The 24,896-nt window shown below is 45.4% G+C and overlaps 1 protein-coding gene across 3 annotated transcripts in view; it reads left to right on the top strand.

Annotated features, from left to right (window-relative positions):
* The window catches only part of Spen (spen family transcriptional repressor), an 82,721-nt gene extending 58,482 nt beyond the window's left edge, over nt 1–24,239 (top strand). For all 3 annotated transcript variants that reach the window (XM_078025369.1, XM_078025370.1, XM_078025371.1), the window contains 10 exons: nt 1,922–2,073; nt 6,029–6,154; nt 6,499–6,612; nt 7,999–8,112; nt 9,072–9,172; nt 12,927–21,042; nt 21,460–21,969; nt 22,113–22,307; nt 22,544–22,702; nt 23,083–24,239. In XM_078025369.1, the coding sequence (XP_077881495.1) occupies nt 1,922–2,073; nt 6,029–6,154; nt 6,499–6,612; nt 7,999–8,112; nt 9,072–9,172; nt 12,927–21,042; nt 21,460–21,969; nt 22,113–22,307; nt 22,544–22,702; nt 23,083–23,214 (9,719 nt within the window). In that variant the 3' untranslated portion in view covers nt 23,215–24,239. The remainder of the gene's footprint in view (nt 1–1,921; nt 2,074–6,028; nt 6,155–6,498; nt 6,613–7,998; nt 8,113–9,071; nt 9,173–12,926; nt 21,043–21,459; nt 21,970–22,112; nt 22,308–22,543; nt 22,703–23,082) is intronic.
* The last annotated feature ends 657 nt before the right edge of the window (nt 24,240–24,896 follow it).

Below are 24,896 nucleotides of genomic sequence, written 5' to 3' on the forward strand. Positions count from 1 at the left end.
TGATCTTCAGAGCATTGGAGTTAGCTTAAATTTTTTACTTTAAAAAAAAGTTTTTTTTTGTTGTTGTTTTTTTTTTTTACACCTAATTATTGGTACCCAGGAAATAGTATCGTTTAACTAGCTGCCAGTAAAAATTTTAAGAATTTTGGTTGGATCAAGCATAGAAAAGTCAGAGGAACTTTTACCAGATGGCACATTAAGTACTGGTGTAATAACATAATATTTAAAATCAAACAGATAAATGTTTACATATTTAAATAAATATATTTACTAAATATATACAATATTTAATATTTGAAAGCAGTTGAATCTGAGATTGGAGAACTGGTTGGAATTATGCTTTTATAATGTGAGTCATAAATGTATTGTATTCAAATATATTGAATTGATTATTTGGGACAAGGACTTTTGTAAAGAGCCAAATCTAGGAAACCTAGCTTTGCAGTTAGATCCTTAGTGGCTTCTGATGTCATACTTTGTTAGTCCTACACATAGCCTTAGCGTCTCCTAACCATGAAATTGCAAGATAAAATCGTTTTTTTTCCTGAAAATGTATAGAGCTTAAGACTTCGACTGGTTCTGAAGGTTAAGTAGATTAATTTAGAAAAAGCTTTCTTTGCTGAAGTTTCAGTCTTAACAAATTACCAAGCTGTTTGGTGAAAATAGAGTCTGTAATGAATTTAATGGATGCAAATCATGCTTTGCCTTTCTTATTCTGCCTTTTGGAATATAAATCTCAAGATATAGCTGACTTCAATTCAGTTTTCTTCTCTTAATTCATTTCAAATGTCTGCCCTCCATCAGATAGTTTCAAGAGACTGAATTGAGCTGAAAATGAGATCTAGCTAGACCCCTGTGGGATATACTGGAAATACGGAGACAGTTATTATGAGTCCCAGGCAGTTTGGGTCCCCCTGACTCTGTTAAATTACGTATTATTTGATGAAACTGATAAGATTAAGCTATCATTAGGGCCATCCAACCTGAGTTAGATGTGTTCTGGCTGAATTCACCTGACAGTTTTGAAGCACCACCCCCCAAAGATTTTGTTTGTTTTTAATATTGATGTTATTGTTGACATCATCAATAATGTTTGGTGTCTGTCACTAAGTACTCTGTTTTGGTAAAGTTGATTAAATGTTTTTTTGTTTTTTTTTTTTTTTGGGGGGGTGCGTGTGGCTTTGTTTTACATTAAAAAAAAAATAGAGAACATATAGTACTGTGCTATAATTATCAACAAAACCTTAAATGTTCCAGTCCTAGACCAAGTTAATAAGTGGAGCTTCAGAGAAAGGCTATGATTGAATTAGAAACTAAGCCAGGGCTTTTGATCATAAAAAATAGAAACCTTAAGGAACATTAGCTTCTTTGTCATTGGGGAGCTTAGTTTTCATATAGTTATTCTCATATCTAAAAGCTCTACATTTATTGTCCTAATTAATATGACAAATATTAAATGTCACATATCCTTAAAATATTAAAAAGTAAATGAAATAATGGAGCTGGGCTATTTTAAACTGAATTTTTAGTATGTATAGATTCATACTCCACATTGAGAGCCTGCTACATAATGCTCAAATAATTAAAAATTTTGTTGGAGTTTTAAGTCTGTTAGTGATTACTTTTATTATAAGTCCATTTAGCAGATTGAAATTTTATTCAATTTCAAGTCCATTTGCTATGTTAAAGTGTTAACTTTGTTCTGAACATTTTGGAGCAAGTTTGTTTAGCCTTTGTATTTGTGTTTGCTCCACAGTGAATAAGTGGTAGCTATTCTGAAAGTGTTTATAGTATTTCAGTTTGTGTGACTATCCAAGCCCATTATTTTAGAGATTGTTTTAAAATGTAGAGTTTTTTCATGATGCATAAATGTACATTAGAATTTCCTTTTCTGTTTTACTCTGTCCCATCCCATTTACAGAAACAGAAAGTGAAAATGAATTTCGCCCCTTGGATGAAAGGATAGATGAATTTCACCCCAAAGCAACAAGAACTCTCTTTATTGGCAACCTTGAAAAAACCACTACTTATCATGACCTTCGAAATATTTTCCAGCGCTTTGGAGAAATTGTGGTATGTTGCTTTGATAATAAAATAACTTTAGATCTTCATCACAAAACATAGAAAGTAATTGGGTTTGGTGGCATATGCCTGCAGTCCCACCTACTTGGGAGGATGAGATAAGATCACTTGAATCTAAGAATTTGACACCAGCTTCGGCAAGCAGCATGGTGAGATGGTCTCAAAAGCAAACAATAAAAACAATGGTCCAGAAAAGCCCATTGTGTATTGTTCTATATGTGTATGTAAAAGCCTATAATGGGTATTTGTCTATTTTTTCCTAAATATTTTTTAGTTGTAGTTTGACACAATATCTTTAATTATTTACTTACTTTTATGTGGTGCTGAGGATCAAACCCTGGGCCTCACCTATGCTAGGCAAGAGCTCTGCTGCTGAGCCATAACCCCAGCACCCCTCTGGAAGAGAAAACATTTGTAAAATGAACAATAGATTACTCTTTGGTTATTGTGTGATTACAGGGCATATCTGGGGTAATGGATGTCACTGCTGAAAGTTCAGTTCTTTCTTTCTTTTCCTTTTTTTAGTTGTAGATGGACAAATACCTTTTATTTTGTTTATTTTTTTACATGATGCTGAGGATTGCACATGCTAGGCAAGTGCGCTCTACCACTAAGCCACAACCTTGGCCCTCAATTCTATTTTGAAGTTTTAATTAGATTTACTTTTTATATTACTAAAGTCATTTTAGATTTAGGGATAAAAGAATCTTTCTTTTTCTTTGAATCAAAACTTGAATCACTTATAGTGAATATAGTTTAGTCACAGCTTTATACTCTTGGATTTTTTTATTTCTTAATGTTTTTAATTGTAGATGGACACAATATCTTTTTTTTTTTTTTTTAATGTGGTGCCAGGAATCAAACCCAGTGCCTCACACATGCTAGGCAAGTGCTCTACCACTGACAAACCCTGGCCCATAATACCTTTATTTTATTTATATGCAGTGCTAAGGATGGAACCCAGTGCCTCATGCATGTGAGGCAAGCACTTTTCCTCTGAACTACAATCCTATTGAGAGCCACAGCAGAGATGGAATGGCTCCTGGCATTTTGCCAGAAGTAATGGTTGAGAGGCGAGCCATTAAGATGATGCTGGATTGATTCAATTGTATATAGACCCTTGCTGTCTGCCTCTGGCGCCCTACTTTGGAGTTCTTGTGGGGATTTCCTGAGAGTTGGTTGGTGAAGTTCCTGTAGAGGGAGTTCCGGTTGGTGTGTGGTGCCTAGGAGGGCCACTTGGGTGGTGTTCGTTGGCGGGAATTCGGAAAATAAAGTTTGTTCCTGCTTGAGTGATTTGTGCCCAGCCAGACTGCGGCACAATTCCAGACCCCTTTTTAGTTTTTGTTTTGAGATGGGTCTCCCTAAGTTGCTGAGACTGGCTTTGAATTTGAAATCCTTCTGTCTTAGCTTCCTAAATCACAGAGATTATAGGCTGATATTACAGTTTTATTCTGTGTTTAAAAAAATAGAGAAGTTATTTCTGTCTTTAAAAAAAAAAACAACTCATTAATAGTGAAAAAATTGCTCTGTTGGACTTGGGAGAGTAAAATTGTTTTTTGTAGCAACAGTTGTTAATCTTTGAGGGTGTGTGTCCATCTGTCCACCTGCCCATGCATGTGTTTTCATCAGTCTAGTCTTAGTTATACACTGTTGCTCAAGCAAATGATCCTTGTTTTTTTTTTTTTTTTTTTTTTTGAGGGGGGGGTGTTGTTGTTGGTTGCTTGTTTTTTATGAAACAGTCTAGTCTTGTGAATAAAATGTTTGTGGTTGATCTAAGTCTCATCTTACAGTAATTGATGACAAAAGGTAGAAGTGGTTTGTGGAAAAGGAGAAAACAAAAAAGCGTCTACACCAGCAAAACATTCATCCTTTCTTGTCCCGATTATTTTTATTTTTTTTTCAAGTTTTGTTTTGTTTTATTAGAGAAATATATAATTTCTTGTTTGACATTTATAAACCTGTGAATTGATAAAATGTTCAGATATTTTTTATTTGAATGTAGCTGCTACTTAAAGTTTGGAACAGTATAAAAAGGTGTCGTTGAGCACATGGATACACTTATCACTAAAATTGCCAAAAATGGAAGAATTACTGTGTGTTGTAATACCTGTGATTCTCAGTAAGGTGGATATATCAGTATTCTCTTTGAAAACCATGATGTCACGATGAAGCAAATGCTGATGAGTGTCACTATTTATTTACTTATGAATGAGGCAAGGTCTTATATGTTATCCAGGCTGGTCTCAAACTCCTGGGCTCAAGGGATCCCCCTGCCTCAGCTTCCCAAGTGCTGGGACTGCAGGCTTGACTTGATAGCCTGTTACCATCTTTCCTACCCCTCAAAGCTACAGCCCCAGCATTTTTTTTTTTTTTTTAAAGCCAGAGTCTTGCTAAGTTGCTCAGGCTGGCCTTGAATTTCTGACTCTTCTGCCTCAGCCTCCTGTATAGCTGAGATTACACAATGTCTGGCTAGTGTTTTTTTGTTTGCTTTTTTTTTTTTTTTTTTAAACTAGGAATATAAACTCGGGCACTTGACCTCTGAGCTACATCCTCAGCATTTTTATATTTTTATTTTGAGATAGTGTCTTGCTGAGTTGCCTAGGGCCTTGCTAAATTGTTGAAGCTGACCTTGAATTTGCAACCCTCCTGCCTCCCAAGTCACTGGGATTACCGGCATGCAACACCATCCCTGGCCTGGCTAGTATTAATATTTAAAATGACACAAACTTTTGGGAAAATGACTGCTGGTTATTTATAACAGAATAACCTGTTTACTGAGTCAACCTACTGGTATTTGGAGATCATTTCTCTTTAGTGGAATAATCCTGTGGTGTTTTTGTTGTTTGTTTGTTTCTGTTTTTTTTTTTTTCCCTCCTTTCTTCAGTACTGGGGATTGAACCCAAGGGTGCTCTACTACTGAGCTATATCTCCATCCATTTTATTTCTTTTTTTTTAAATTTTAACCTCTTTTAATTAGTTTTGCATGATAGCAAAATGCATTTCGTTTCATTGTACACAAATGGAGCACAACTTTTCATTTCTCTGGTGTACATGATGTGGAGTCTCACCATTTGTGCAATCATACATATATCTTTTTAATTTTTAATTTTAACATAGGGACTTCCTGAATTGCCAGATCTTGAACTCAATATGTTTCTACCTCAGCCTCCCATCATGGGGATTATAGGCTGTGACACCGTGTCCAGCTCTCAGTTTTTATATTCTACATATGGTGGAAATTAATTCCTGTTTATCATTACTTCAAAGAATTTTGAGTATAGATGTACTGCTTTCTTTAAGATCCATTTGGTAAAAATGTACTACTTGTTTTGCTGTTTTAAGTTTGGAATGTTGGCTTTTTGGTTATTGCTGTTCTTCAGATTTGAGTAAGCCTCCTTTAAGGAGGCTTTGTAATAACGGTGCTTATTCTGCAGTTCATGCGCAGATCATTATTGTTAAAGTACAAGTTTTGCCATCCAACTGGTTTCTCTGGACCATTTTCAGTCTAAGCCTGTTTTATTCACCACCTCCTCTGAGGCAAGTTGGGAGTGTCAGAGATCACTACAGGTTTTTGCAAATTCCAAGGAGAAAAGAGTATTCCTTTGTAGAGTGTCTCTAACCCAGGGACAGTGTTCTGGTACATCTTCACAAAATAATAGAGGTATTTTTTCACAAAGTAGTTCATGTAGTTATGTATCCTTTCATTCTGAATATGTAGATTTTACCATATTTATCAATCTCCATCCTTGATATAATTGGTTATGTTGGTATATATGAGTGTTCTGATTCAGCACTGCATGTTATGAGGATTGAATTTGGGAACTCACACATGCTAGATAAACATTCTACCATTGACCACATGGTCAGCCCTTTTTATTTATTCTGAGACAGGGTCTTAGACTTGGCTTATTCTGATTTATTTTCTGAGTGATATTGACTTTTTCAGGATATTGATATCAAGAAAGTAAATGGAGTTCCTCAATATGCCTTCTTGCAATACTGTGACATTGCCAGTGTTTGTAAAGCTATTAAGAAGATGGATGGGGAGTACCTTGGAAATAATCGCCTCAAGGTAAATGAATTTGCATGACGTATTGTGCAGTTATGATTTGCTTTGTTTTTTGGATTAGGAGTTTTCTCCATATTTCTGATTATTGAAGATTGCAGGAAGACAGTTAGGTAAATGTAAAGGTGGTGCCTTCTGAACTAATACGTGGTTAGCCAGGCAGAATTCCTTTTTTGGTGAATTTCTATTTTCGTTTAACTGGATGGTTTCCACATAAGATTGATTTGAGGGGTTGGAAGAGTAGCTCAGTGGTGGAGCTTATGCTTTGTGTTCTGGGACCAGTTTTCTGAAAATTTTATAGAATAGTTATTGTAAACTTTACTAATAGGAATTTAACCTTTTATACTCAGCTGGGTTTTGGAAAGAGCATGCCTACAAACTGCGTGTGGTTGGATGGGCTTTCTTCAAATGTGTCGGATCAATATTTAACAAGACATTTCTGCCGATATGGGCCTGTGGTGAAGGTAAGTGAGGGTTATTTGAGTGTGGCTCAGAATCATATCTGATTTCCTTTTTCTTAGTATTCTCTCCTTCCATTCCCAATGTCTGGTGCTGCTTTTTCCATTTCTTTCTTTCTTTCTTTTTTTTTTTTTTTAAGAGAGAGAGAGAGAGAATGAGAGAATTTTTAATATTTATTTTTTAGTTCTCGGCGGACACAACATCTTTGCTGGTATGTGGTGCTGAGGATCGAACCCGGGCCACACACATGCCAGGCGAGCGTGCTATACCACTTGAGCCACATCCCCAGCCCTTTTCCATTTCTTTAATAACCTTCTGTGCTAAAATTTGGCTTATAAGGGCATTTTTATCTATTAACTCATCATATGAATATTTAGAAAAAATACAATTTTGAACCAGCTGAGACTTTTGAAAAATTTGAAACTATTATACAGCTAAATAAAATATTTCTTAAGAGTTTTATAAAAATTTATCCCAGATTAAAACTAGATAATCTAATTATATAATTATTCACATTAAATTAAAAATGTGATTAGACTTGATTTTCTTTTTTTAATGATGATAACTTGAAAGAAAAGTCCCCAAAACATAATATTTATCTAGCCAGTGTTTATTAGGTGACATGCCTATGACAGCAGGAGAAGGTGGTGCCTTCTGAACTACACTCAGTTCCTTAGTGTGAAGGTAGAGCTTTAACTCCTTGCACTGTGGTGGGTTTGTTGCCTGACTTCTTTCTTTCTTTTTTTCCTTTCTTTTTTCCTTCCTTCCTTCCTTCCTTCCTTCCTTCCTTCCTTCCTTCCTTCCTTCCTTCCTTCCTTCCTTCCTTCCATCCATCCATCACCCTTTTTAAAAATTATTTATTCTAAATGTAGCTTTTGGTTGGGTACAGTGGCACATTCCTGTAGTCCCAGTGAGGCCAGGGATCACAGGTTTGAAGCCAGCCCCAGTGACTTAGTGAAGCTCTGAGCAACCTAGCAAGACCCTGTCTCTAAATAAAAGATAAAAAGAGCTGCGGATGTGGCTCAGTAGTTGAGTGCCTCTGGGTTCAATCCCAGGTACCAAAAAAAAAAAAAAAAGGATATTGGGGCTTGTTTTGTTTTGAGACATGAATAGAAGAATGTTTTACTAAAATATAGCATAGTAGTCAACATAGAAAGCAAAATAAAATACAGAAAAACAAAATAAATACCTCAAGCCCCAGTTTTACAAAGTCCCTGTACAGTTTATTATGTCTTCACTACAATGTGCCGTATCAGGAGAAGCCTAAATTTTTTTGGTCTACAATAAAATACATATAAAGATCCTAAGCCTTGTGACTTAGGATCTTGTTGGGACTGACATGAAGTCCAGTGGATGAGGCTCTTATTTGGATTTTGTTTTGTTTTTCGCAGGTGGTGTTTGACCGTTTGAAAGGCATGGCCCTAGTTCTTTACAACGAGATTGAATATGCACAAGCAGCTGTAAAAGAGACCAAGGGGAGGAAACTCGGTGGGAATAAAATTAAGGTGTGCAGAATGACGATAGCAAAAGCAAAACAAAATTGTATTCAAATCTTCCCGTGTTAGTAACTTCCCGTGTTAGTAGGTTGTCAGCAAGGGGGTGGGTTTACATGACATGGTTTATGTGTATGTCCTCACTTTTTAGGGGGAATATTAGGATTTGTGTGCTCAGCTACTTGTGGGCACAGCTCTCTTAAACCATTAGTCACAGATCCTTCCCTAAAACCCATCTTGATTCAAAGAATGCTTCTTATTGCTGTGGGTGCATGATGCTCCTGTGTGCACTCTCAGTAGAGGCCCATCCATAGTTGCACATGTACACCGTGCTCACCCAGGGGTACAGAGTGTCAGTCGGCTTCCTGAAGGATCCCATCTTCTTTTCCTAAAGAGCAGGTAGCCACTGTAAGCATGATATTTTTATCTGGTATTATTTGTTTAAAACCTTGATGTTCTTGGTTGTTTGGATGAATTGTGTATTTAATATCTGATGACTACATTGGAATAAAATAGTAACAATATTAGCCAATAATCTTCATATGCTTTAGTGACTTTGAGCTCACCTGTGAATAAAATTTAAATGTTCTTTTCCATTGTTTTATGTTGTAACTATTGTTTCAGCAAATTTATGTAAAACCAAGATTGCTGGAATATGATTGATCCGATTATTGCCAACCTACAACCCTGGTAGGGTTTTGATTCAGTTTTGTTTTACGTTTTCCATTTCTTCTGTTATTGGGTTCTGGAACTTTAAATTACATTTATCAAGATTTGTTTAGAATTTGAGAGAGATCATGTTACCAAAATATATTATTTTAATTAAGAGCATCATTTCTCTTGTTAAAGATTGATGTTTCCTGAAATTTGTCCAGAAGGGATATGTTGTGACAAATTTTTACATTCAATAATATTTTCTATAATTAAAATCTGAAACTAGTGTCAAATTTCTTTTTTTTTTTTTTAAAAAGGTGGATTTTGCAAATCGAGAAAGTCAGCTGGCATTTTATCACTGCATGGAAAAATCTGGTCAGGATATCAGAGACTTTTATGAGATGTTAACAGAAAGGAGGTATGTATTTTAAACATATTAGCATAACTTGAATCTTAATACAAATGAACATTGGGATTAAATTTTATTTTCATAATTTCCATCTCCCCCAAATTTCTTTTTGTAATATGGAAACATGGTTTCATTTTGTGTACTGGTCTGTGATTTGAACCTACAGCCTTGCATATGTTAGGCAAGTGTTCTACCACTAAGCTACTTCCCTGGCCCTTAAAAAAATATATATATATATATATATATATATATATATATATATATATATATATATATATTCCCCCCCCCCCCCCCAGTTAGGGTCTCACTAACTTGCCCAGGCTGGCCTTGAAAAAGTTTTTATATTTTTAATGAATCCAGTTTTCACATGGCTTATGGGTTTGGAGTACCTTATCTAAATTTCTCACTGAATGCTCCTGTAATTTGAAAGATTTACTGTTCTGCTTGATTATAACTATGTACCATGAATTATAAATACAAATCATCCTGCCCAGTAGTTTTTAATTACATGTAATAACATATATTAAGGTGCATTATAAACTGTTAAATGCTTTACAGATTTAGTAACAACATCATCCGGGTTTTTCACCATAAAAATTTGTAAATAAAAACATACTTACTTCTCAAAGAAGAATATCAAGAGCTTTGTTTTTGTTCAATCTCTTAAATTACTTTTTTTTTTTTTTTGGTTGTTGTTGTTTTACTGGGGATGGAACTCGGGGAATTTGGCATGCTAGACAAACACTACCACTGAGCAAGTATTCCTTCCCACTTCTTAAATACTTTATGAATGTGAATCAGGGAGCCAAGGCATAAGTCAGATGTGGTGGTGCACACCCATTATTCCAGCCACTTGGCTCCTTGTGGGGGCTAAGGCAGGAGGATAACAAGCTTCACAAAACAAAATATAAGCCAAAGCACATGAAAATTGGTGACATTGACAATGTGAAAGGTAAACCTGATTTCTCCATGTTAACTTTTTCAGTCATGGTAATGTACTGTTTGATATTTATTCTGCTGGTTAGACAGTGTATTAAAACATCCTAACATAATGCCATCAGATTCTTTAATAGCCGATTACATTTGAAATTGGAAGCTCTTGTGCATATGTTAAAGCCTTTTGTCCAGACATGCCTCTGTGATTAATTCTCCTGGAATGTCACAGTAGGTTTCCACCCGTTACATATGCTAGACAAAAGACTCTGTGGAAAACGCAGTGAGACACCTGAGATAAAGAAGGGAGCTCTGTGACAAAGATCAGCCAAATCCTGATCATGTTGCCAGAAACAACATGATCAGGATGCATGTTGATGCATCACCCTTCTGCTGCCTCTTGCCAGTTCATTTTTGTTGAAATCACAGAAAGTATATGTCTCTTGAGTCAGTTCCTCATGGAATGTTGTCTTTGAGTACTTAGTTTTTAAAATGAAAATGAAAATGTCCCTCACCACCAGTTTTCTAAAATTTCTCCCTAGTAGATCAACCTCTAAATAAACCAGAAACTAACTCAAAAAATATTAAAAATCAACAGTTTTTGTTGGGCGTGGCAGCACACACAGTAAGTCCAGTTACTTGGGAGACTGTTACTGGAGAGCCACAAGTTCCAGGCCAGTCTGGGAGATCCTGTCTCAAAAAATAAGAAGGGCTAGGAATGTATCTCAGTGGTAGAGCTTCCCTGGGTTCAATCTCTAGTACCCCTTTTCCCCACCCAGAAAAGTCCTCTAGCAGGACAACCAGTAATGATAAGCTGTTCTGTCACAGTCGTGTGTGGGTGCACGTGCATGTGTGCATGCAATAGATTGTACATACACATGAAAGAGAATGTGTGTGTCAGTTGAGAGAGAGAAAAAAAGTTCTCCATTCCAGCTCCCTAATAGCAGTTTAAAGGCATTGTTAATACTTAACTGCCTAAAGAAATTTTTACAGGAATTCTCCCCGTGAGCAGAAGGTGTCTTGGTGGTCTAATTGTACCTAAGATACTGAAAATCCACTGAAATCCTGTGTGTGTAACATGAAATACATTTTAAAAAGAGCCATGTCTTAAGAGGGTTGGGTAATGTAGTGTGGGTGTTCTGACCGTGTCTTTGTTTTTTTGGTGCTTTCTCATGGTTATTTATCCCTGACCAATGGCTGTTATCTCCTAATAGAGGAAGTAGGAGGGCCTAGGACTTGACTGTGACTTGAGTTTGACCTGGGTGTCTTCAGGTGGCAGTGCCTGTGGAATGATTCCTGCAGGGTAGCTCAAGGATCCTTGTTTTCCCTCAGAGTGGAGGGAGTCACCCCAGTGACTAGTTGATGCCTGAAAGGAAAAGATGCTTTACTCTTGTGATTCAGCTCAGGAATATAAATAAAATAAAACTTTATTTTTATAGGGCTTTGCCATTTACAAAACAGTATTTCATTTGATCCTTCAAGTGTTCTGTCGGGGGAAGGGAGGGCCGTCTCTGTTGTCCCATTTTTGGAGGGTGCTGAAGATCAGATAGTCATCTAGTGTCCGTTCTAGGTGGATGTCTTATTCTCTTTCTAATATTAGAAAGCACGTAGTGTCTTCACCTTCATACAGAAAAGCAGTACTTTCTTGGAATATGTATTTATGATGGCAGTGAGTGCCTGGTAACATTTATTTATAAGATGGCTAGTCAGTGTTTAGGCAAAGAATCTGATTGCTGTGGGGTAGTCATTTTGAATCTAGTGAAATCAAATGTCAACAAGATACCAAAAAGTAGGGCTGGGGATGTGGCTCAAGCCGTAGCGCACTCACCTGGCATGCGTGCGGCCCGGGTTCGATCCTCAGCACCACATACAAACAAAGATGTTGTGTCTGCTGAAAACTAAAAAATAAATATTAAAAAAAAAAAAATTTAAAAAAAAAAAAAAGATACCAAAAAGTAGTTTCTGTGAACCAATAAAATTCAGTATGAGTGTGTATAATGACATGTTGGTGATGCTTCCAGTGCCTGTTCAGTGTTGGATCTTTTATTTGCTATTCAAAGGGGTTAGAACATTAGTAGCAGTTTTGACATATTTTTCTCTTGTTCATTCTTTCAGCAAATATGTTAGTGCCTCAATGTGCCAAGCACTACTATGAGAGCTAGGGAATTGTGGCTAAGAAGACAAAGTCTGTGCTTTTAGGGGACTTAAATTCTCTATTGTTACTGCAGTAGAGTGTACGTGCTGAGTACACTCCTGCTAATGGCTTCTGCTTAGCATGAGCAAGCCCTTTCTACCTGAGAGGACGAAAGTTTTGATGTGAGTTCAAGTTAGGAATGTGATCTTACTGGGTTCAATCCCAAGTATCAAAAAAAGAAAAAGAAAGATGGAATTAAATTTATTTAATATATAGTTTTTAAATCAATTTAAATAAATTCTTGAGGCTTATTTTTTTTAAAATTGTTTTTTTGAAGTTGACACAATTGAACATTTGTTGTATATTGTGATAATTTGGCATATGTAAACAATGTCATGGTGAAATCAGGGTAATTAATGTTTCAGTTTCCTTAAACATTTATCATTTCGTTGCGGTGTATTTTTAAAGTGCAAAATCTGGTGTATATTTTACATTCACTTCTCAATTTAGTAAAATTTTAAGTGCTCAGAGGTACATGTGTCTAGTGGCTGCTGTGTTGGAGAGCAACTACAATTCAACACGTGATTAGATAATGTCAGAGATGCTTAGCACCAGGACTTCCTGATCTCATGTCTGTGGTATAATGCAAAAGTAGAACAAAAGAACTGATGTCATCTTTTTTGTGTGTTTCGGCAGAGAAGAACGAAGGGGATCCTATGACTATAACCAAGATCGGACATACTACGAGAGTGTTCGCACTCCAGGCACATATCCCGAGGACTCCAGGCGGGACTACCCAGCTCGAGGAAGAGAATTCTACTCAGAATGGGAGACATACCAGGGGGACTACTATGAGTCACGCTATTATGACGATCCTCGGGAATACAGGGATTACAGGAATGATCCTTATGACCAGGATATTCGGGAATACAGTTACAGGCAAAGGGAACGGGAGAGAGAACGCGAAAGATTTGAGTCTGAGCGGGACAGAGACCATGAGAGGAGGCCCATAGAGCGGAGCCAGAGTCCAGTGCACTTGCGACGGCCTCAGAGCCCTGGTGCGTCGCCCTCACAGGCAGAGAGGCTGCCCAGTGATTCTGAGAGGAGACTCTACAGCCGGTCCTCAGACCGGAGTGGCAGCTGCAGCTCCCTCTCCCCACCACGGTACGATAAAGTGGACAAGTGTCGTCTGGAGCGCTATGCCAAAAATGAAAAGACAGATAAAGAGCGGACTTTTGACCCTGAGAGAGTGGACAGAGAGAGGCGCTTAATACGGAAGGAAAAAGTGGAAAAGGACAAAACCGACAAGCAGAAACGAAAAGGAAAAGTCCATTCCCCTAGTTCTCAGTCTTCAGAAACAGACCAAGAAAATGAGCGAGAACAGAGCCCCGAAAAACCAAGGAGTTCCAATAAACTGAGCAGAGAAAAGGCCGACAAAGATGGGATAGCAAAGAACCGCCTGGATCTCATGCCCTGCGTGGTCCTGACTCGAGTGAAAGAGAAGGAGGGCAAGGTCATCGACCACACTCCCCTGGAGAAGCCCAAGACCAGGCTGGATAACGACGCTGGCAAGTCTTCTGCTTTAGACCAGAAACTTCAGGCCTCTCAGACGGAGCCTGCAAAATCCGACCTGTCTAAACTGGAACCTGCCAGAGTGAAAGTGCCAAAGGAAAAGGTGCTTTTGAGTCACACTGAGGTGGTAGATAAGGAAGGCAGGCCTAGACCTCGGAAGCACCTCAAGTCTGAGCAGACTGCTGATGGCGTGAGTGCTGCGGAGCTGGAGAAGCTGGAAGCCAGGAAAAGGCGCTTTGCAGATTCTAGTTTGAAAGCAGAAAGGCAAAAAACAGAAGTCAAGAAAAGCAGTCCTGAGATGGAAGATGCTCGGGTGCTTTTAAAAAAGCAGTCTGACGTATCATCTAGAGACGTCCTTCTGATGAGGGAGGGAGAAACTGAAAGAAAGCCTGTGAGAAAAGAGATTCTTAAAAGAGAATCTAAAAAAATCAAGCTGGACAGACTTAATACTGTTCCCAGCCCCAAAGACTGTCAAGAGCTTGCCAGTATTTCTGTGGCGTCTGGCTCAAGGCCCAGCTCAGACCTACAAACAAGACTGGGAGAACCAGTAGGTGAATCTGTGGAAAATCAAGAAATCCAGTCAAAGAAGCCCACCCTGTCAAAACCACAGCTCAAACAGCTGCAGCTCTTGGATGATCAAGGACCAGAGCGAGAGGATGTCAGGAAAAACTACTGCAGTCTTCGTGATGAAACACCTGAGCGGAGATCAGGCCAGGAGAAGCCACATCCAGTTAATCCTGAAGAAAAAATTGGCATTGACATTGATCACACACAGAGCTACCGAAAACAAATGGAGCAGAGTCGTAGAAAACAGCAGATGGAAATGGAAATAGCCAAGTCTGAGAAATTTGGCAGTCCAAAGAAAGATGTAGATGAATATGAAAGACGCAGCCTTGTTCATGAGGTAGGCAAACCTCCTCAGGATGTCACTGATGATTCTCCTCCCAGCAAAAAGAAAAGGATGGATCATGTTGATTTTGATATTTGCACCAAGAGAGAGCGGAATTACAGGAGTTCACGCCAAATCAGTGAGGATTCCGAAAGAACAGGCTGTTCTCCCAGTGTTCGCCATGGTTCCTTCCATGAGGATGATGATCCCCTAGGCTCTCCTAGGCTAATGTCAGGAAAAGGGTCTCCTAAAGTAGATGAAAAAAGCCTCCCTTATTCTAATATAACAGTGAGAGAGGAGTCCTTAAAATTTAATCCTTATGATTCTAGCAGGAGAGAACAGATGGCAGATATGGCCAAACTAAAACTATCTGTCTTGAATTCTGAAGATGAACTGAACCGTTGGGACTCTCAAATGAAACAAGATGCCAGCAGATTTGATGTGAGCTTCCCAAATAGCATAATTAAAAGAGACAGCCTGCGAAAGAGGTCTGTGCGAGATTTGGAACCTGGCGAGGTGCCTTCTGATTCTGATGAAGATGGTGAACACAAGTCCCACTCCCCTAGAGCCTCAGCACTCTATGAAGGTTCCCGATTGTCTTTTTTATTGAGGGACAGAGAAGACAAACTACGTGAGCGGGATGAAAGACTCTCTAGTTCTTTAGAAAGGAACAAATTCTATTCTTTTGCGTTGGATAAGACAATCACACCAGACACTAAAGCTTTGCTTGAAAGAGCTAAATCCCTCTCTTCATCCCGAGAAGAAAATTGGTCCTTTCTGGATTGGGACTCCCGATTTGCTAACTTTCGAAACAACAAAGATAAAGAAAAGGTTGACTCTGCTCCAAGGCCTATTCCGTCCTGGTACTTGAAAAAGAAGAAGATCAGGACTGATTCAGAAGGGAAAATGGATGATAAAAAAGATGATCATAAAGAAGAGGAGCAGGAGAGGCAAGAATTATTTGCCTCTCGTTTTTTACACAGCTCAATCTTTGAACAAGATTCCAAGCGACTGCAGCATCTAGAGAGGAAAGATGAAGAGTCTGACTTCATCTCTGGCAGGTTATACGGGAGGCAGGCATCAGACGGCACGAACAGCACCAGTGACTCGGTGCAGGAGCCTGTGGTTCTGTTCCACAGCAAATTCATGGAGCTTACACGAATGCAACAGAAAGAAAAAGAAAAAGACCAAAAACCCAAAGAGATTGAGAAACAGGAAGATGCAGAGAATCAACCCAAGACCCCAGAATCTGCTTCTGAGAGTAAAGAGCCAGAACTGAGGACTCCATGTGCACCAGGGCTCCCTAGTGTCACGCCTGCAGCTCCAGAATCAGAGTCATCAGCCCCAGAGAGGATGACCAGTGAGAGAACAGTGGAGGTGCCTTCAGTGACAGAAGAGAAGAGTGTGGAGCCAGCCACCCCCTCAGAAGAAGCAAAGCCCGTAGCTGAAGTGGCTCCTGTCCCTGGGGAGCAACCAGAGCAGGCAGACTCGTCTCCTGGAGCTGACACCAGTAAAGATGCCGCCGTGGCGCCCCTCACAGGCGAAGATGGTCCACCCGCAGCCCCGCTGCCTTACCTGGATACCAAGCCGCCGACTCCTGGCGCCTCATTTTCCCAAGTAGAGAATAATGAGGATCCGGAACCAGACAGTACCCAGCCACTGTCCAAACTGACTCAGAAGCCTGAGGACACCCACGAGCCAAAAGCAGAAAAGCCGGACGCAGCAGCAAATGTTGAGGCTAATACGAACCAAAATGCTGAAGTCGCTCCTGAGGTGCAGCCTCAAGCTTCTGAAGGCGTAGTGGTTGATCCTCCAGTTGCTGCAAAAGATAAAAAGCCAAACAAAAGCAAGCGCTCCAAGGCCCCTGCTCAGGCAGCGGCAGCCAGTGTGGTGGAGAAGCCTGTCACGAGGAAGAGCGAGAGGATAGACCGGGAGAAGCTCAAGCGGGCCGGCTCCCCCCGGGGAGAGGCACAGAAGCTCTTAGAACTGAAGATGGAGGCGGAGAAGATCACGAGGACTGCTTCTAGAAACGCTGCAGCCGACCCCGAGCACCCTGAGCCAAGTTTGCCCCTGAGCCGCACAAGGCGTCGGAACGTCAGGAGTGTCTATGCCACCATGGGTGACCACGACAGCCGCTCTCCAGCCAAAGAGCCTGTTGAACAACCGCGAGTGACCAGGAAGCGCCTGGAGCGAGAGCTTCAGGACGCCGCAGTGGTCCCCACCACGCCCCGCAGGGGAAGGCCTCCGAAGACGCGCCGCCGAGCCGAGGAGGACGAGGAGCACGAGGCCAAGGAACCCGCGGAGACTCCCAGGCCCGCTGAGGGGTGGAGGTCCCCGAGGTCACAAAAGTCAGCAGCAGCGGCCGGCCCCCAGGGGAAAAGGGGGAAGAGCGAGCCAAAAGCCGATGCCGAGGCTGCCACCGAGGCGAGCCCCCAGGTGAACTCGAAAGAAAATAACACCAAGGCCAAGGCTGATAAAGAAGAAGCAGGAAGTGAACAGAAACGGGATCGAAAAGAAAGCAACACGGACAGAAATGTACCCGAGACGCCCCCAGTTGAAGTGGTGGAGAAAAAACCAGCCCCTGAGAAAAATTCCAAGTCAAAGAGAGGAAGATCTCGGAACTCTAGGTCAGCAGTGGACAGAGCTGCACATTTGAAAACCCTGGACACGGCCGTCAGTCCTGCTGTGGCCGAGGGGGCTACAGTGCAGGCCGTGGACAGGGAAGCCGGAATCGCGGCAGCCTCCCCCCAGAAAAGTGAGAATCCCCAAAAGGATAGTAGCTGCTCATCCCAGCTGAAAAATGATCCAGTTGAATCCAGCAAGGAACCGGAGAAGGAAGACGTGTCTGCCCCAGAAGCCACGCAGCTAGCCAAGCAGACGGAGCTCGAGCAGGCCGTGGAGAATATCGCAAAGCTCACCGAGACCTCGGCCAGTGCTTTCAAGGCGGCAGCCGCAGGTGCATCCCAGGGCCCTGCTACAGAGGACAGGGACAAACCTGCACACCAGGCGAGCGAAACCGAACTGGCTGCAGCCATTGGCTCCATCATCAATGACATTCCTGGGGAGCCAGAAAACTTCCCTGCACCTCCCCCTTACCCTGCAGAATCTCAGGCAGACCTGCAGCCCCCAGAGCAGAGCATGGAGCCCGAGACCCATGAGGCCGTGTCTGGCATCCTGGAGACAGAGGCCGCTACAGTGTCTTCAGGGCCACCAGCCAGCGCCCCTGACCCCTCGGCAAGCCCAGCAGATGCAAAGGAAGGCAGAGGGAACAGCAGTGAGCCCTCGCAACCGGAGCAGGAAGCCAAAGCGTCAAAGGAAGCAGAAGTTGCTCCCACTCGTAAGGACAAAGGGCGGCAGAAGACAACTCGATCTCGCCGCAAGCGCAATGCAAACAAGAAGGCAGGTGCTGCTGCGGAAACCCCTGCCCCCGAGCCGGCCCCCGCTCCAAGCAAGAGCCCTGCAGCGGATGAGGGGACACCCGAACGCCCCCCAGAACCCCCACAGGAGGAAAAGCAGAGTGAAAAGCCTCAGTCCCCCCCTCCTCAGGCATGTGCTTCCGACCCAAGCAAGACTCCACCTCCCGAGAGTCCGGCACAGGAAAGCAACATTGAGGAGAAGACTCCAACCAAAGCGCCCGCGCCCCCAGACCTCCCGACCCCTGCCCAGCCAGCACCCGTGGATGAGGAGGCGCAGGCCAGGTTCAAGGTACATTCAATCATTGAAAGTGACCCAGTGACCCCGCCCAGCGACTCGAGCATACCCCCACCCACAATTCCCTCTGTGACTGTTGCAAAGCTTCCACCACCTCTTATCACCTCTGGGGCCGTTCCAAACCAGAGTCCCCCTGCTAAGGTGACAGAATGGATCACAAGGCAGGAGGAGCCGCGGACTCAGTCCACGCCGTCTCCGGCTCTTCCCCCAGACACAAAGGCCTCTGACGTGGACACCAGTTCTAGTACGCTGAGGAAGATCCTCATGGACCCCAAATATGTGTCCGCCACAGGTGTCACTTCCACAAGTGTCACCACGGCCATTGCAGAGCCTGTGAGTGCTGCCCCCTGCCTTCACGAGGCACCACCCCCTCCAGTTGAATCTAAAAAGCCTCCTTTAGAAGAGAAACCAGCGGCCCCGGTAACAAACACCTCTGACACACAAGCCTTGGAGGCTCCCGTAGCCACCGACAAGGAAAAGGTGGCCCCAGTCATTGCTCCTAAAATCACATCGGTCATTAGCCGGATGCCCGTCAGCATTGATTTGGAGAATTCGCAAAAGATAACGCTGGCCAAGCCCGCTCCTCAGACGCTGACCGGCCTGGTGAGCGCTCTGACCGGCCTGGTGAATGTGTCTCTGGTCCCGGTGAATGCCCTGAAAGGCCCTGTGAAGGGCTCGGTGGCCACGCTCAAAGGTCTGGTGAGCACCCCTGCAGGGCCTGTGAACGTCCTGAAGGGGCCTGTGAACGTCCTCACGGCGCCAGTGAACGTCCTCACCACTCCAGTGAACGCCACCGTGGGAACCGTGAACACTGCCACAGGTGCAGTGAATGCAGCCACAGGCGCTGTGAATGCCACTGCAGGGGCAGTGACTGTCACAGCGGGGACGGTGACTGCTGCATCTGGTGGTGCAACTGCTACAACAGGCGCAGCGACCGTGACTGGTGCAGTGATTGCGCCATCAGCAAAGTGCAAACAGAGATCGAGCAGTAATGAAAACAGTCGGTTCCACCCTGGGTCCATGTCTGTGATTGACGACCGCCCGGCAGACACGGGCTCCGGCGCCGGGCTGCGTGTGAACACTTCGGAAGGCGTTGTGCTCCTGAGCTATTCAGGGCAGAAGACTGAAGGGCCCCAGCGCATCAGCGCCAAGATTAGTCAGATACCCCCGGCCAGTGCAATGGACATCGAATTTCAGCAGTCAGTGTCAAAGTCCCAGGTCAAACCCGATTCTGTTACACCATCACAGTCTGCACCCAAAGGCCCTCAGGCTCCCTCAGGCTTTGCCAACGTGGCCACCCACTCCACCCTGGTCCTGACGGCCCAGACATACAATGCCTCCCCTGTGATTTCATCTGTTAAGGCTGACCGTCCATCACTGGAGAAGCCAGAGCCCATTCACCTCTCTGTGTCCACACCTGTCACTCAGGGTGGCACAGTGAAGGTTCTCACCCAGGGCATAAACACCCCCCCAGTGCTGGTTCACAACCAGCTGGTCCTCACCCCGAGCATAGTCACCACTAATAAAAAACTTGCCGACCCCGTCACCCTCAAAATAGAGACCAAGGTCCTTCAGCCAGCCAATCTGGGGTCCACTCTGACACCCCACCATCCTCCTGCTTTGCCTAGCAAACTGCCTGCAGAAGTGAACCACATCACCTCAGGGCCCAGCACCCCGACAGATCGAACTGTCTCCCACTTGGCAGCCACAAAGCCAGACGCACATTCTCCTCGACCCAGTGGGCCCACGCCGTCCCCGTTCCCAAGGGCGTGCCACCCCAACAGCACCACCTCCACAGCGCTCTCAACCAATGCCACGGTCATGCTGGCCGCAGGCATCCCAGTGCCGCAGTTCATCTCCAGCATACACCCGGAGCAGTCTGTCATCATGCCACCACACAGCATCACCCAGACTGTGTCCCTGGGACACCTGTCCCAGGGGGAGGTGAGGATGAACACACCCACGCTGCCCAGCATCACCTATAGCATCCGGCCGGAGACGCTGCACTCTCCTCGGGCCCCCCTGCAGCCCCAACAGATAGAAGTCAGGGCCCCGCAGCGTGCCGGCACTCCGCAGCCAGCCACGGCCGGGGTGCCTGCTCTGGCCCCCCAGCACCCTCCTGAGGAGGAGGTGCACTACCACCTCCCTGTGGCTCGAGCCGCGGCCCCTGTACAGTCAGAGGTGCTGGTCATGCAGTCCGAGTACCGGCTGCACCCGTACACAGTGCCCCGCGACGTGAGGATCATGGTGCACCCACACGTGACGGCCGTCAGCGAGCAACCCAGACCTGCAGAGGGGGTCGTGAAGGTGCCACCAGCCAGCAAGGCCCCTCAGCAAATGGGGAAAGAGACTGCCAAGACCCCAGATGCCAAGACCACACCTGCCCCCGCCCCTGCCCCTCCTCACAGCGAGGCCCGCATCCTCACGGTCACCCCCAGCAACCAACTCCAAGGGCTGCCTCTGACCCCACCTGTGGTGGTGACCCATGGGGTGCAGATAGTGCACTCCAGTGGAGAGTTGTTCCAGGAGTACAGATACGGGGACATCCGGACCTACCACGCTCCGGCCCAGCTCACACACACTCAGTTTCCTGCTGCTTCCTCAATTGGGCTCCCAACTCGGACCAAGACTCCCGCCCAGGTGAGGGTGCTGGGTGCCTCCTCCATCTTTTGGCCATGCGCTTGGGGAACTCTGTGGCTTTCAAGTGCAGGTGGGTTAGGAAGTCAGCCTTTGGGCCAAGCCACTGCCAAGGTACAGGCAAGCTTGGGCTGAAAGGGGACTTCCTAAGCCTGGGGGTGACAAAATCAGATCACATTGGAAAACTAGACGTGGGGAAAGAGTTCTGTGGGAATGGTTGGTGGGGAGGGAGGTCACGGTGACTTCACCTTACCAGGGTCCCCAAGAGCCGTGGCTGGTTAACGCTGCTGTGTGCTCTGAACTGGATGGAGTTGCCCCACAACTGGACTTTTTCCTGTTGTCCCTTGGATCTTTTGTTGGGTTCAGTGACATGTGTGTAGCAGACTCTGATTGTGTCCCCTGCCTTCCTTCCAACTCTAGGGCCCTCCTGAAGGTGAGGCCTTGCAGTCCACGCAGCCTGCACAGTCTACGCAGCCTGCCCAGCCAGTGCAGCCCTCGCAGCCTGCCCCTCCTGTGCCACCATGCCAGCCCTCCCCGCTCAGCCAGCCTGGCCAGCCACCAACTAGCAAGATGCCTCAGGTCTCCCAAGAGGCAAAGGGGACCCAGACAGGAGGACTTGAGCAGCCTCGCCTCCAAACTGTCCCTGCCAGCAGGCCACCTGAGCCCCATGCCCAGGTTCAGAGGGCACAGGTGGAAGCCAGCCAGACGTCCTACCCGTCCCCTGTGTCTGTCTCCATGAAGCCTGATCTCCCAGCCCCTCTTCCCTCTCAGGCTGCCCCAAAGCAGCCGTTGTTTGTTCCTACAACCTCGGGCCCCAGCACCCCACCAGGGCTTCCTCTGCCACACACTGAAGCCCAGCCAGCATCCAAGCAAGATTCCTCTCCACACTTGACTTCCCAGAGGCCTGTGGATATGGTCCAGCTTCTGAAGGTAAGCACGGGGCCCTGCCCTCTCTTTCCCACTCTGTGCCGTGCTAATGTCCTGGGGTTCCCCATGACAGATCCGCTAGGGCTGTGGCCGGCATGGCTGGCCTTTGGCCCTGAGTGTGCTTCTGCTCTGTCCCCTGTGAGCAGAAGTATCCCATCGTGTGGCAAGGCCTGCTGGCCCTCAAGAACGACACGGCTGCCGTGCAGCTCCACTTCGTCTCTGGCAACAACGTCCTGGCCCACCGGAGCCTCCCCCTGTCTGAAGGAGGCCCCCCCCTGAGGATCGCCCAGAGAATGCGGCTAGAAGCCTCACAGCTGGAGGGGGTTGCCCGAAGAATGACGGTAAGATTCGAGAGGTCCTGGAGAGCCCCTGACCCTACCCCAGGCAGGAAGGCACTGATGGCCCTGGAGTAAAACACCTCGACCCAAAACAGAGCAGCAGGGCTTTCTTTCTTTGAACAAATACCAGGGTGAACCTCAGGCCATCTCGAAGGCGGGGGTTCCCGTGGGCTTAACACCGTGGGTTGAACAAGGCTACACTTGACTAAGGCCCCTGACCACTGGCCTCTCTGCCCCAGGTGGAGACTGATTACTGTCTGCTGCTGGCTCTGCCCTGTGGTCGTGACCAAGAGGATGTGGTGAGCCAGACCGAGTCCCTTAAGGCTGCTTTCATCACTTACCTACAGGCCAAGCAGGCAGCTGGGATCATCAACGTCCCCAATCCTGGCTCCAATCAGGTCAGTCTGTGCTCTTGCCCGCCCCACGAGTGTGTGCCAGTGGGGAACAGGGGGGCTGGCCAGCGTGCTGGCCTGGATCACCAGTGCCAGCTAGAGGGCGCTGCTGGGCAGTAAGGCATTTTTGGGTTGAGGCAACAAGCAGTGTGTTGCTGTCCTCAAGAGAAGAGCCAGGGGAGCAGATGAGAGGATTTCCTCTCGCTGGGCAGAGAGACCGAGAGGCCGGCGGCAAGAGCTTCCTGGCGCTGCTTTCATCTGACAGCCGTGGCCGGGAAGCTGACCTAGGCTGCCTCTGCACCCGGCCTCTCCAGGGCCTGCTGGGAGCGTAGTGGGGAGGGTGACATGAAGGCAGAAGGTCCCACTTTCTCTCGCCCCTTCTCCAGCCCGCCTATGTGCTACAGATCTTCCCACCCTGCGAGTTCTCCGAGAGCCACCTGTCCCGCCTGGCCCCTGACCTCCTTGCCAGCATCTCCAACATCTCTCCCCACCTCATGATTGTCATTGCCTCTGTGTGAGCCTCGGATGGTCATCACCTCAGGGCATTTTCCCAAGGCTCTGCTGCAAAAAATGAACACCAGACAACTCAGCCAGGCGGAGGAGAAGCTGCGGAGGGACAGACGCCATCCTCCCGTGCCCGGGCGCCTGCCCAGCTCCGTGGGACAGACCTCTGGGCGGTGGTGCTGCTACCTTGTATGTTTACAGGACGCTTTTGTCCAGGACAGACCACCGACCGACAGACTTGCAGACACCTTGGGGCTGTTTCTCTCCTTTTTTTTTTTTTTAGAGAAAAGGAACAGGGCAGTAGAATTCCTTTTTTTGTTGTTTTGTTTTTAAGAAACAAGAAAAACAGAACTGCCTTTGCACTAAATTAGTGACTTGGACTTCTGCACAGTGAGACAGGCTGTGACGCTCTGGACATGTGGTGTGTGAACACACATCGCGGACTCTCCTGCAGGACTCAGACTTCTGCTGAAACCTTGGGGTCAAGGAACATTTCACTGGGTTTTTTTGCCCCACCACACCTCCCTTCCCCAGCTCATCGGACGTGTCGCCTTTCTTAATTCTCCTGCTGTCACCACCTTTGACTCACCGGGGTGCACGGTTCACAGTCGAACAAGAGCAAACAGAAGGATTTTCTTCCTTGGTGGGATATGCAGAACTCGGATGTGTGTATATATAAATATATAATATATATAAATATATATAATACTGACTTTAAAAAATCAAAATTCCCCGACATACATTTTTTTTAATCTGTGCCAAAAATGTGTTTTCAGAGAAAATCTTATTTTCATACTCAGACTTTGTATTGTCACTCATTTGTATAAGTGCGCTTCAGTACAGCACGGGCCCCGCTCCCGCGACGTGGAAGTGTCACACAGCACCTGTACAAAGACTGGCCAGTCCCCTCCTCCTGTGACCCGGGCCTCTCCCCAACTTCCTAACACTTATTAATTTATGAAACTGTTTTTCTCAGCGCAGTTTTGTTTTGTGTGTCCATTGGATTACAAACTTTATTAAAAAATACAAAACACCTCAAGTGTGGATGTGATTGTCACTGGGGTGGGAGAACCAAGGGTCCTTGGTTATGGGAACAGCTCGCCCTTGCCCTGGCTTTGCTTTTGCCCACCCCCAAGTCTACAGGGCCTCTTTCCTTTCTTCTGCCACTTAATGCTCCCCAGCAAGCATTTTATCTGGTACAAGAGTGATTTTTGTCACCAGTGCTGGGCTGTCAACATTTTCCAGTGCTGTGGCTTAAGAAATTTGTGAAGCTCCAGGGTTCCGAGTCACTCCTGGGCAGTGCCGGAGGCGCTTCAGCTGCTCACATGAGTGAAACGACCCCTACAGACTAACTCCATCTGCCTCGCCTTGTCCCTTCTGTTTGGTGGGATGGGGTCGAGCTGATCTAGTGCTGCTCTCTGGGACTCCCTTAACCTTGTGCCTGCTTGGGGCGGGGGGAGTGGTGGGCCACCTGGCCCTTGCCCCCATACCACCGTGGGGCTGGATCCGAAGGTAGGAACAGGGATATGGGGACTACAGTCTTGGGTGTCTTCTCACTGTCACAACAGGACTACAAACAGGCCTGTGGGCTTGTGCAAGACAGGAGGGTTGGCTGTGGCTGTGGGTGACCCCAGGAGAGGGGCCTCCCTGTCACCAGGAAGGAGGATGGGCAGCCCTGCTAGCATTGTTTCCACTG

Source organism: Ictidomys tridecemlineatus, chromosome 11 (genome assembly GCF_052094955.1).
Source record: "Ictidomys tridecemlineatus isolate mIctTri1 chromosome 11, mIctTri1.hap1, whole genome shotgun sequence".
NCBI lineage: Eukaryota > Metazoa > Chordata > Mammalia > Rodentia > Sciuridae > Ictidomys > Ictidomys tridecemlineatus.